Below are 13,684 nucleotides of genomic sequence, written 5' to 3'. Positions count from 1 at the left end.
GCTTCAGGAGTGGCGAAGCCAGGGATACAGGTTTCTCTCTACCTCCCCCATCTCAGTTTCTGGCTCTGTCTATCCAATAAGCAAATAAAGGAAAAGAGGTGTCACAGTGGGTAAAGCATTGGACTTTCAAACATTAGGTCTGGGGTTTGATCCCTGGCAGCACATGTACCAGAGTGATGTCTGGTTCTTTCTCTCCTTTCTCATTAATAAGTAAATTACTTAAAAACATTTTTAAAAGAAAATGCTACAAAAAAAAATAAACATCTTTAACATGTAGGTGTTGAGGTGGTGGAGTCATATTAAAAACAAACAAACAAAAAACAGCTGGATGGCTCCAAATAGTCCTTGTTGAGTATTGTCTTCAAAGTTTGGAAATGAATCCCATCAGAATATGGTGACCAAAAGGTCTGGAACTACCAGTAACTTTTCTCTTTCTCTTTCTTTTTTTTCTTTTTTTTTTTTTTTTTTTTCCCTCCTCCAGGGTTATTGCTGGGCTCGGTGCCTGCACCATGAATCCACCGCTCCTGGAGGCCATTTTTTTTTCCTCCTTTTGTTGCCCTTGTTGTAGCTTCGTTGTGGCTATTATTATTGCCCTTGTTGATGCAATTCGTTATTGGATAGGAGAGAGAGAAATGGAGAGAGGAGGGGAAGACAGAGAAGGGGAGAGAAAGACAGACACCTGCAGACCTGCTTCACCGCCTGTGAAGCGACTCCCTTGCAGGTGGGGAGCCCGGGGCTCGAACCGGGATCCTTACTCCGGTCCCTGCGCTTTGCGCCACATGCGCTTAACCCGCTGCGCCACCGCCCGACCCCCCCCCCCCTCTCTCTCTCTCCCTCTTTCTTTCTTTCTTTCTTTCTTTCTTTCTTTCTTTCTTTCTTTCTTTCTTTCTTCTTTCTTTCTTTCTTTCTTTCTTTCTTTCTTTCTTTCTTTCTTTCTTTCTTTCTTCTTTCTTTTCCCCCTTTTTTGGGGGGAGAGGGGTCCATCTCTGGGGCTTCATCCCTCCAGGCTGACATTTTCAGATACAGAAAGAGACCTCACACCAAAGAGCTTCCTCCAGTGCGGTGGCTGTAGACCTCATGCCTGGGTCTTGCACAGAACAAAGCAACACACTATCCTATGTGAGCTATCACATTGACTTTTTTTTTCTTTTTGTCTGCTTATTTGTTGAGAGAGAACTAGAACATCATTCTGGCACATGCAGATGCTGGTGATTGACCTTGGGAGCTCATGCTTAAGCGACTGTGCCATCTCCTGGATCATAGCTGCTAGTATTTATTTTCTGAGAAACTCAAAGTTTAGTGGCTCCAGTTCTTGAAATCGGTTATCTTTAAAAGACTCTCTTCAGACTTGCAAATTTTATTCTTTTAACAAGTTAGTGTGTCACATATGTTTCCATGCAATAGTGAGCAAATGAGATAGAACACCATTAACTCGTGCAATTTATGTTGTAGTTACGGGGAAATAGGCAACATACACCTAACTTATTTCGTATGTTAAGTATTCTGGAGAAAAATAGCGAGGTTTTTATTTTTATTTTTTTTTTCTTGCCTCCAGGGTTATCTCTGGGGCTCAGTGCCTGCACTTTTGAATTCACTGCTCCTGGCAGCCATTTTTCCCATTTTTGTTGTCCTTGTTGTTGTTACTGACGGATAGGACAGAGAGAAATCAAGAGAGGAGACAGAGAAGGGAAGAGAAAGACAGACACCTGCAGACCTGCTTCACCGCCTGTGAAGCCACGCCCCTGCAGGTGGGGAGCCCAGGGCTCAAACCGGGATCCTTACCCTGATCCTTGCTTAACCCGCTGCACTACCACCAGGCCCTCAGGGTTTTTATTTTAAAGTGGGATGGTGAAGAGTTAAGGAGACTTTGAGCAGAGATCCATTGAGGAGGGTGCAAACCTTTCAGGTAGTCCGTGAAAGTATTCCGGGTAAAAAAGAGAATAGCAAATGCAGATCTTCTTTGAAGAGTATACTTCTTGGTTTCCAGGAGAACAAAGGAGGCGCTGTGGTTGCATGGAGTAAATGAAGAGTAGACAGTGAGAAGTGTGAATTGGGAATGAGAGACAAGTTTTAGTTTTAGGCCTTTAACAATTTTATTTATGAGACAGGGTGAGAGAACTAGAACATCACTCTGACATGTATTGCCTTGGGATTGAACTCAGGACTTTATGCCCGAGGGTCCAACACTTTAGCCCCTGCTCTACTACCCAGGCCACAGTTACATAGGCCGTTTTAAGGATTTGACTTTTTTAGTCTGAAGCGAGAATCCACTGGTAGATTTCAACATGTATGTTATTTTTTTGTTTTGATTTTTAATGTTTTGTTTATCTTTATGAGAACAATACAGAGTTGAAGATACACAGAGAGAGACCTTAGCATTGTTCAGCTGTGGTGGTTCTGGGGAGTAAACCTAGGACTTTAAAGCCTCAGGCAGGAAAGCCTTTGGCATAAACATTATACTGCCTCCCCAGCTGTTTTTGTTTGTTTGTTTGTTTGTTTAAATAAAATGTGTTATGGTTTGCCTGAACTAGAGTTTGTGTATTGCACCAAAGTAAAAGACTCTGGAGTGATGGGTGGGCGGGTGGGGGAAAGTATAAGTCCAAAAAGGCTGACAGAGGACCTAGTGGGGGCTGTATTGTTATGTGGAAAAATGAGAAATGTAATGTACAAACTATTGTATTTACTGTCCAATGTAAAACATTAATACCCCAATAAAGATATTAAAAAATTTTTTAAATGTGTGATGTTATAAGTTTATGGCAATTAAGATTTTACTAGTTAAGTTTTATTAGTTAGGTTTGCAGGTATTTTTCTGTCTATCTCTCCATCCTCAGCTTCTCTCTGTCTTAATAAAAGTAAGAAGGGGGTCTGGTGGTAGTGCAGCGGGTTAAGCACACATGGCATGAAGTGCAAGGACGGGCATAAGGATCCCAGTTCGAGACCCCAGCTCCCCACCTGCAGGGGGAGTTGCTTCATAGGCAGTGAAGCAGGTCTGCAGGTGTCTATCTTTTTTGCCCTGTCTCCCCTCCTCTCAATTTCTCTCTGTCCTATCTAACAATAATAGCAACGACAATAATAATAATGAAACCAACATAGGTAACAACAAGGGCAACAAAAATGGGAAAAATGGCCTCCAGGAGCAGTGGATTCATAGTGCAGGCACCAAGCCCCAGCGATAACACTGGAGGCAAAAAAAGAAGAAAAAAAAGTAAGAAGAAAGAAATTAAGAAAGAAAACAGGCAACCAGGAGCAGTGGATTCATAATGTTGGCACCAAGCTCCAGTGATGACCCTGGTGGCAATAAAAAAAAACTATGTAAACGATCAAGGAGGTAGTTTAGTGGCTATAGTGTTGACTTAGAAGATTAGGGTTCTGAGTTTGATCCCCAGCATTACATGTGTCAAAGGCATGCTCTAGACGGCTGTCTCTTTATCATAAATAAATAAATCTTTAAAAGAAAGATTATTTGAGAGAGGAACACTCTCTTTCCCTCTCCCCCCCCTTCTCTCTCTCTCTGCTCTGCTCTGGCATATGACAGTGCTGCAGATTAAACTTGGGACCTCTGAGACCACAGCATGCAAGTCTAGTGCCCATGCTACAGTGCTATCTCCCCAGCCACGAGGGGAAAATTGATGTGAGAACAGAAGACAAGGGCTGGCTGGTGGCGCACCTGGTTAAGCACACGTGTTACAGTGCACAAAGACCCACGTTGGAGCCCCTGGCCCCCACCTGCAGGAGGAAAGCTTCATGAATGGTGAAGCAGGGCTGCAGGTGTCTCTCTGTCTCTCTCCCTCTCTGTCTCCCCTTTCCCTCTCAATTTCTTGCTGTCTCTAGCCAATAAATAAATAAAGATAATAAAAAATGTTTTAGGGGTCCAGACGGTGGTGCATTGCATTAAGCACACATAGTATGAAGCACAAGGACCCACAGAAGGACAGTTCATCACTGTCCAGTCCCCTAAAACGTTTTTTATTATCTCTTTTATTTCCATTGGATAGGACAGAGAGAAGAGGGGAGGGGTGATAGAAAGAGAGGGAAAAGAGACACTTGCAGGCTTGTGAAGTGACCCCTCCCCCTGCAGGTGGGGAGCCGGGGTGAGGGATAATTTGGGATTCATTCTAGGTTTCATGTGGCATCAGGTGTAGATAATCTCAGTTGTGTTTACTTCTGAGTGAAGAAATCTTGGGTGGAGTCCTCCCCCACTTTCCCTGGTCAGCTGTGGTCACTGCCTTGTTCTGCTTTAGAGGTCTTGCCTTTTTACTATCATTGTGGGTATTCTCTTCACCTCTGTTGGAGACTCTTACTTCCTTGATTTTCCTTGATTATTTTACGTTCTCTATATGCTGCATAGTGATGGCTTCATAAAAGCAAAAGATCAATATCATAATGTATTTTGGTAAAATTGTTTATGAGAAGAAGAGAACTGTTTTAGGACTGAAACTATTATATCCATGGCATTGATTTTTCTAAAAAGCTAGGCCAGATTGGCACCATTTGTAGTCATGGAGCAGAGGAAATTATGCTTATTTGTGTATTAAGGGATATAGAGTGGATGCTGAATTCTCCACGTTAATTGATGTAGAGGAAGAGAATTAAGACATTTCTTTTCCATTCCTGGAATTCAGGTTTTATATATGTTCATGTGGTTTGTGAATCAGCCTGAGTCTGTCTTGCATGTATCCTACCACTAGCCACCTCCTCGACTCTCATTTATTTTTTTGCTATCATAGCTTTGCGCTAGTGTGATTTATCTGCTCCTGGGCAACGCTTTTCTTCAGGTAAAGGGTGAGAGACAGAGAAGGAAAGAGACAGAGGACCACAGCGTGACATCCCTGCCCAGGAAACTTCCCCTTTACTTGGTGTTCCCATGTGGTGCCCAAGGGCCTGAACCCAGGATCTTGTGCATGATAAAGTGTGTGCTCCCTTGACACCCTATTTAATTTTTAAAAATATTTATTCCCTTTTGTTGTCCTTGTTTTATTGTTGTAGTTATTGATGTCGTCGTTGTTAGGACAGAGAGAAATGGAGAGAGGAGAGGAAGAGAGAGGGGGAGAGTAAGACACTTGCAGACCTGCTTCACCGCCTGTAAAGCGACTCCCCTGCAGGTGGGGAGCTGGGGGCTCGAACTGGGATACTTAAGCTGGTCCTTTCACTTTGCACCATGTGCGCTTAACCCACTGCGCTACTGCCAGACACTTTTTTTTTTTTTTAATGAATAAGTGAGACAGACAACATGCAAAATATCACTTCACCATCCATGGAGTTCTACTTGTTTTTATTTGTTTCTCTCTCACACGGTGCCAAAGATAGTACCCAGTGCCTTGCATATGTTTTCAACCAATGAGCCCTATGCCAGTTTTTGTATTTTAATACAGAAATAATTTCTGAGATTTAATAAACTTGATGAGGGTTTTTTTTTTTGCATCCAGGGTTATTGCTGGGGCTCGGTGCCTACACTATGAATCCACTGCTCCTGGAGGCCATTTTTTCCCCGTTTTGTTGCCCTTGTTGTAGACTTGTTGTGGTCATTGTTGTTGTTGATGTCATTCGTTGTTGGATAGGACAGAGAGAAATGGAGAGAGGAGGGGAAGACAGAGGGGGAGAGAAAGATAGACACCTGCAGACCTGCTTCACTGCCTGTGAAGCGACTCCTCTGCAGGTAGAGAGCTGGGGGCTCGAACCGGGATCCTTATGCCGGTCCTTGCACTTTGTGCCACGTGTACTTAACCCACTGCGCTATCACCCGACCGCTGAGGTTTGTTTTTAACTTTTAAAAATTATCTTTACTTATTTATTGGATAGAGAGAGCCAGAATTAAAGAGGAAAGGGGGTGGTAGGGAGAGAGACAGAGACACCTGCAACACTGCTTCACTGCTTGTGAAGCTTCCCCCTGCAGGTGGGCACCAGGGGCTTGAACCCAAATCCTGGCGCACTGTAATACGTGTGCTCAACCAGGTGCGCCATCATCTGGCCCCATGTTTGTTTTTACTAAAACTCTGTTCAGCTCTGGTTTATGGTGGTGTTGTGAATTTGAAGATTGAACCTGGGTCCTCAGATCTTCAGGCATGAAAGTCTTTTATTTATTTATTTATTTATTTATCTGTCTCCAGCGTCATTGCTAGGGCTCAGTGCCAGGACTAAGAATCCACTGCACCTGGCAGCCACTCCCCCTCCCCATTTTATTGGATAGGACAGAGAAATTGAGCGGGAAAAGGTGTTAGGGAGGGAGGGAGAAGGAGAAACAGCTGTATACCTGCTTCGCCACTTGTGAAGTGTCCCCGCTGCAGGTGGGCATCCGGGGGCTGGAGCCAGATCCTTGCGCAGATCCTTGAACTTTGCACTATGTGCACTTAACCCGGTGCCACCACCTGGGCAGAAAGTCTTGCATAGCCTCTATACTATATCCCTGGTTCAAAAGAGAGACATCATTTGAGGTCTGCAGATATCTTAGCAAAGCATCAGGTCTATAGAATGTGTGATAGTTTGTTGTTCTAACTTATTTTTTATTTTTACCTTAAGGCTTTCAGACAAGCTGCAGGAATTCCAGGGATTACTCCAACAGAAGAAAAGTGAGTAATGATTTTTTTTTTTTTTTTTTTTTGGTGTTAAAACTATACCATGTCAGGGCAGGGGGCTGGGTGGTAGAACAGCAGGTTAAGTGCACACATCGCAAAGCCCAAGGACCGGTGTAAAGGGGGTCGGGCGGTGGCACAGTGGGTTAAGCGCATGTGGCGCAAAGCACAGGGACCGACGTAAGGATCCCGGTTCGAGCCCCCGGCTCCCCACCTGCAGGAGAGTCGCTTCACAGGCGGTGAAGCAGGTCTGCAGGTGTCTATCTTTCTCTCCCCTTCTCTGTCTTCCCCTCCTCTCTCCATTTCTCTCTGTCCTATCCAACAACGAATTGCGTCCAACAAGGGCAATAATAATAACCACAATGAAGCTACAACAAGGGCAACAAAAGGGGGGAAAAAAATGGCCTCCAGGAGCGGTGGATTCATGGTGCAGGCACCGAGCCCAGCAATAACCCTGGAGGAGGGAAAAAAAAAAAAAAAAAAAGGATCCCGGTTCAAGCCCCCAGCTCCCCACCTGTAGGAGAGTTGCTTCACAAATGGTGAAGCAGGTCTGCAGGAATCTATCTTTCTCTTCCTTCTTTGTCTTCTCCTCCTCTATCCATTTCTGTTCTATCTGGCAACAACAACAGCAATAATAACAATAATAACAGCAGCAAGGGCAACAAAAATGGGAAAAATAGCCTTCAGGAGCAATGGATTCATAGTGCAGGCACCGAGCCCCAGCCATAACCCTGGAGGCAAAAACAAATATACCATATTTTATATTACTTGGCTTATTGAGTACTTTATTTACTATAAATTTCTGTGAACTTAAAACCCCAACTTTGTTAACAGTAATAAGGGCTATATAAATGGAAATCTTTCATTGTTTTCATTTCCCCTTAGTGAGAGAAAGTTAAATAGAAAGACATGAGAGAGCCAGAGAGAGCTTTCAGTGTTAGAGTACAGGATTTGCTTGCCTGAGATCCCAGAGAGCACAGGTTTAATCCCTGACACTGCCTTATATCAGATGAGAGCAGTGTTCTGGTCTAAGTATGTCTGATAAACATAAACATTCCCCTCCTGTTTTATTTATTTAATTTAATTTATAAAATGGAGATATTGACAAGACCATAAGCTAAGAGGGGTACAATTCCACACAATTCCCACGACCAGAACTCCATATCCCATCCCCTCCCCTGGTAACTTTTCTATTCTTTAACCCTCTGGGAGTATGGACCCAGGATCATTCTGGGGTGCAGAAGGTGGAAGGTCTGGCTTCTGTAATTGCTTCCCCGCTGAACATGGGTGTTGACAGATCAATCCATACTCCCTGCCTGCCTCTTTCTTTCGCTAGTGGGGCAGGGTTCTGGGGATGCAGGGCTCCAGGACACATTGGTGGGGTCGTCTGCCCAGGAAGGTCCGGTTGGCATCATGCTAGCCTCTGGAACCGGTGGCTGAAAAAGAGTTAAGATATAAAACAGAACAAATTGTTGACTAATCATGAACCTAAATGCAAGAATCCTGCAGATGAAGATTTGGGGTTTCCATTTTGGAACAAACTAGTAGGTCTATTTTAGGTATATTCCTAGGAGCCCATGACTTTCCTAGTTTTTAAAAAATATTTATTTATATATGTATTTATTCCCTTTTGTTGCCCTTGTTGTTTTATTGTTGTAGCTATTATTGTTGTTGTTATTGATGTCATCGTTGTTGGATAGGACAGAGAGAAATGGAGAGAGGAAGGGAAGACAGAAAGGAAGAGAGAAAGATAGACACCTACAGACTGGATTCACTGCTGTGAAGCGACTCCCCTGCAGGTGGGGAGCCGGGGGTTCGAACCGGGATCCTTACACTGGTCTTTGCGCTTTCCACCACGTGCACTTAACCCGCTGCGCTACCACCCAACCCCTGTGCTCTATTGCTTTGAGGTGTATATTTTCCCCTAACTTGTAGATACATGTGTACATATGCCCTATCTTATGGGCCCTGGTCTATATCTAGGTATTGAGGCTTTGTTAGGAAGTGCACCACCTGAAATGGAATTAAGGAGTCCCATGAGCTAGGAAAGGTCTCACCAGAGTAATTAAGCTGGAGGGTTGACATTCCACGCCTGACAATCTGAAGTGAATCATGCTGGGGTGGTATTGGTTGCGATGATTCGGTTGGGATCAGCAGATACAGTATCAGTTGGTATGAAAACATGCAAAAAAGCAAGCCCCACCCCAGAGGTTTCAGGACTGGGAGAAATATGGGCTTTATAGAGGAAGGGGAAGGTTCCTGCTGTCTTAGGGTTTAAGAAGGCAATAGTTACTTACTCTTATACCCAAATTATTTGGCAGTTAGGTTTACATTGAAAATCCCATTGTTAGGATTTACTGTATCATACATGTCCTTACCATAATTTATGTCCTTTAATGTTACTTACATATCCCCTCCAGGGTTATTGCTTGGGCTAGGTGCCTACACTACAAATTCACTGCTCCTGGAGGCCATTTTTTTTCCTTCTGTTATTATTGTTGTTGGATAGGACAGAGAGAAATTGAGAGGGAGAGAGATGGAGAGACACCTGCAAACCTGCTCTACCACTTGTGAAACATCCCCCCTGCAGGTGGGAAGCCAGCTGTTTGAACCAGGATCATTGCGCCAGCCCCCCATGCTCTGCACTATGTGCACTTAACATGGTACACCACCACTCGGCCCCTATCCCCCCCGCATTATTTTTTGCCTCCAGGGTTGTCTCTGGGGCTCAGTGCCTGCACTACAAATCACTGCTCCTGGAGGTTATTTTTCCCATTTTGTTGCCCTTGTTGTTGTTGTTATTGTTGCAACTGATGTTGTTGTATAGGACAAAGTGAAATTGAGAGAGGAGGGGAAGACAGAGGGGGAGAGAAAGATAGACACCTGCAGACCTGCTTCACCGAACACTCTGCAGATGGGGAGCCAGGGACTCAAACCAGGATCCTTATGCCGGTCCTTGTACTTCACACAACCCTCCCCCCTTTGTTATTTAAAGAATAGATGAGGGGTTGCTGATATTAGCAAACTAGCTCACTTGGATAGTGCACTGCTTTGCTGTGTGTGACTCATGGAGCCCAGTCCCCATCACACTGGAGGAAGCTTGGTGCTATGGTGTCTTTCACTCTTTTTCTCTCTGTGTATCTGAAAACATCAGCCCAGAGTGGTGAAACTCTGGAAATGAACAAAGTATCAAGCCAGAAAAAAACATAAACAGAAAAAGGAACAAAGGGGGGAAAATATCATTACTGACTTTGCTGTTTTCATAGACTTATGTTGGGATGGTGTCCATTTCTATTTTGAAAAGAGGTGCTGAAACATTTTGATGATTTTCAACTGTATAAGGCATATGTTCCCAAGTGGCTTTCTTATTTGGTTTGAAATGTTGTGAATACTCAGAAATAGCACACAAACCCCTTTCTAAATTTAACTACAGAAATCGGTAGGTCAGATAGAATTGAGTGTGGGATTTATAGTAAGTTGAATTTTCTTGTATTTTTGTTTTTATCTGTTTGACACAGTTAATTCAGAATATGCAGTCTCTTCCTGCTTCTTCCGACTGAAATTGATTATTTTGTCACATGTTGCTCTTTTCTCAGAGATGGTAACCTTCCAGATATTGTGAACAGTGGAAGTTTGCATGAGTTCCTGGTTAATCTGCATGAGAGATATGGACCCGTGGCCTCTTTCTGGTTTGGCAGACGTCTTGTGGTTAGTTTGGGCACTGTTGATGCCCTAAAGCAGCATATCAATCCCAACAAGACATGTAAGTATAATTTTCTTTCTTACTGGCTGAGTCTTTTGTCTTTAAAAAGACTTATTAGGGGCTGGCTGGTGGCGCATCTGGTTGAGCACACATGCTCAATGGACCCAGGTTCAAGCCCCTGGTGTCCACCTGCAGGGGGAAAGCTTTGCAAGTGGTGAAGCAGGGCTGCAAGTGTCTCTCTGTCATCCCTCTACACTCTCAATTGCTGCCTGTCTCTATCCAATAAATAAAAATGATAATAAATAAAAAGACTTATTTATATATTAATGGGGGGGGATAGCCCTCCTGAACATGTTCTTCTTCTAGCGTTTGCCCTTCTTCCGTAGCCAGTCAACAGCATCAGGTTGAGCCTGATGTAAAGTTTCGAGACCTCCTTTGAATCTGGAGAGATGGCAGTCGTTGACTATGTGGGTCATAGTCTGTCTGTAGCCGCAGGGGCAGTTCGGGTCGTCTCTGGCTCCCCAGTGATGGACCATAGCGGTGCACCGGCCATGGCCTGTTCGATAGCGATTGAGGAGGGCCCAGTCATAACGTGCTAGGTCCAAGTCGGGTTGACGCTTGCAGGGGTCTGTGATGAGGTGTTTGTTCTTTACCTCAGCTGACTGCCAACTCTGTTTCCAAGATTCTGGAACAGAGAAGTTCAGTGTAGGCGTAGGGGACCAGATTGGGTGACGAGACGTCAAGCGTTGGACAGGGTGGGCGAAGATATCCGCGTATATTGGCAGGTCCGGTCAAGCGTAGACGTGGGAAATGAACTTGTGAACATGTGATGCTGGAGATCGGATCCAGGTCCCCACACTTGAGAGTCTAGCACTTCATCCATGGTGCCAGCTTCTGCATCGCTGGTTATGATTTTTATCACAAAAGTAACTATAAATGAAGTATGTGATTCTTTTACTGGAATTTTATTACTTGCTATTCAGTACAGTAAGTTATCAAAATATTGTACAGTGTGTGCGTTTGAAATGTATTATGATGTATAACAAGATATTCTAGTAAATATATACATTTATTAAATGCCCAGGCAGTGTGCTGAGGTCTTTTGTTTATTAGCTTACCCAAGCTATAGATTTGCGACTGGAAGATGGTTCACCCCACAGAGTGCATACTTCACCAAACATGAAGACCAGGGTTTGGCTCCCTGTCACCACACAGAAGCACCACTCACATTAACAGGAGAAGATTTATAAATGGGGACTTGGGTGGTAGCGCAGCGGGTTAAGCACACATGTCGCAAAGCGCAAGGACTGGCAGAAAGATCCTGGTTCCAGTCCCCGGCTCCCCACCTGCAGGGGAGTCACTTTACAAGCGGTGAAGCAGGTCTGCAGGTGTCTATCTTTCTCTCCCCCTCTCTGTCTTCTCCTCCTCTCTCCATTTCTCTCTGTTCTATCCAACAGCAATGACATGAATAACAACAATAATAATAACCACAACAACTATAAAACAACAAGGGCAAAAAAGGAGGGAGGGAAATAGCCTTCAGGAGTAGTGGATTCGTGGCGCAGGCACTGAGCCCCAGTGATGACCTTGGAGGCAAAAAAAAAAAAAAAAGATTTATAAATGGTGGGGCCGTGCTGTGGTATCTCTTTTCCCTTTGCCCCCCCCCCTTTGTTTCCTCCTACAAAAAAAGAGTCCACCAGGGTGATGGAATTGTGCAGGTGTAAATCCCTAGTGCAAAAAAAAAAAAGATTAAAGACACATTGATTGGATGGATATATATCAACAGAATTGTTTTGAATTTTGAAAAAAACAGTTCTAGGTACATCTAGGAGAATAAAAGTATATGAACAGGCAGGAATCATGCAGAATCTTTGCACTGTTAGAACAGTGTGCTATAAAACCAGATTGATTTAAGGAAACTTGTTCTATGTTAGAACTAGAGAGATGAAATAGGAAATGTCTTCTAAGAGATAAGCCAAGTCTATTATAAAGATAACGTCTTGGGAGTCAGGCGGTAGAGCAGTGGGTTAAGCGCATGTGGCGCAAAGCGCAAGGACCGGCGGCGTAAGGATCCTGGTTCGAGGCCCCGGCTCCCCACCTGCATGGAAGTTGCCTCACAGGCGGTGAAGCAGGTCTGCAGGTGTCTCTCTTTCTCTCCCCATCTGTGTCTTCTCCTCCTCTCTCCATTTCTCTCTGTCCTAATAATGACAACAACAATAACTAAAACAACAAGAAAAAGACAAGGGTAACAAAACAGAAAAAAAAAAAAAAAGATAACGTCTTATACTAAAGGGGAAATGTAATAAAAAGTTTTTGGAAAAGTTATTTGGAAAAAATAAATCTCAATCCCTGCCTTAATTTTTTTTTTTTTCTTTACCAGAGCTCTATTCATCTCTGGCTTATAGTGGTGCTGGGAATTGAACTTTGGACATTTGGTGCCTCAGGCATGAAAGTATTTTTGCATAATCATGCAGTTTTCCCAGCCCCCTGCCTGACTTTTTACATCAAATAAATTCCAGATGGTTAATAGATGGAGTCATGTGTCAAAAGATACCCTACCCGTTTAAACACATGCCTTGTCATGTGTGAAGTCTCACGTTCAGGGCTTCAGCTTGGTGAATATAATTCATTGGGTTATTTTAAACTAAAAGCAAGCTATTACTAACAATCCAGTTTTGCTGCTTATCAAAACAGTTGTGATATATATTAGAAATACTGATGCCGGGGGCTGGATAGTGGCACAGTGGGTTAAGCACACATGGCTCGAAGCCCAAGGACTGGCATAAGGATCTCAGTTCGAGCCCCCCCCCCCACAGGGGGCTTGCTTCACAAGCAGTGAAGCAGGTCTGCAAGTGTCTGCCTTTCTCTTCCCCTCGATGTCTTCCCCTCCTCTCTCCATTTCTCTCTGTCCTATCTAACAATGACGATATCAGTAACAACAGCAATAACAACAACGATAAGCAACAAGGGCAACAAAAGGGGAAAAATATACTCCAGGAGCAGTGGATTCATAGTGCAGCCATTGAGCTCCAGCAATAACCCTGGGGACAAAAAAAAAAAAAGGAAAAAATACAAAAGAAAATTGAGCCAGAGAGGTTGCTCCCGGGTATTGCACATGCATCATGTCCTTGGTTCTTTCCCTCTAGCCACATAAAGAAAAAATAAAATAAAACATCAACTCATGAAGCCAAAGAGGAAAACATGAATTGAGTATTAATTTTTTTAAAAGAATGTTACAGCCTCTTTTTTACCATGACTTATCACCTAGGATACATCAAAAACAAATTAAATATCTATCTACATGCAGATGAAAATTGGGGGGATGGCACATGCTTTTCATGTATGAGGCTCACATTTTATGCCTGGCACAAAAAAGAAAAGAAAGAAAGCAAACAAAATAAATAACAAA

The 13,684-nt window shown here is 43.6% G+C and overlaps 1 protein-coding gene across 1 annotated transcript in view; it reads left to right on the top strand.

Moving 5' to 3' along the window:
* LOC103111214 (cytochrome P450 20A1) overlaps nucleotides 1-13,684 on the top strand; it is a 43,840-nt gene that overhangs the window by 726 nt on the left and 29,430 nt on the right. The window contains exons 2-3 of the mRNA XM_060194104.1: nucleotides 6,520-6,569; nucleotides 10,169-10,335. Of these exons, the coding sequence (XP_060050087.1) occupies nucleotides 6,520-6,569; nucleotides 10,169-10,335 (217 nt within the window). The remainder of the gene's footprint in view (nucleotides 1-6,519; nucleotides 6,570-10,168; nucleotides 10,336-13,684) is intronic.

This window comes from Erinaceus europaeus, chromosome 7, assembly GCF_950295315.1.
Source record: "Erinaceus europaeus chromosome 7, mEriEur2.1, whole genome shotgun sequence".
NCBI classification, from domain to species: Eukaryota; Metazoa; Chordata; class Mammalia; order Eulipotyphla; family Erinaceidae; genus Erinaceus; species Erinaceus europaeus.
The sequence above is the reverse complement of the archived record's forward strand: the minus strand, read 5'-3'. Positions and strand labels throughout refer to the sequence as shown.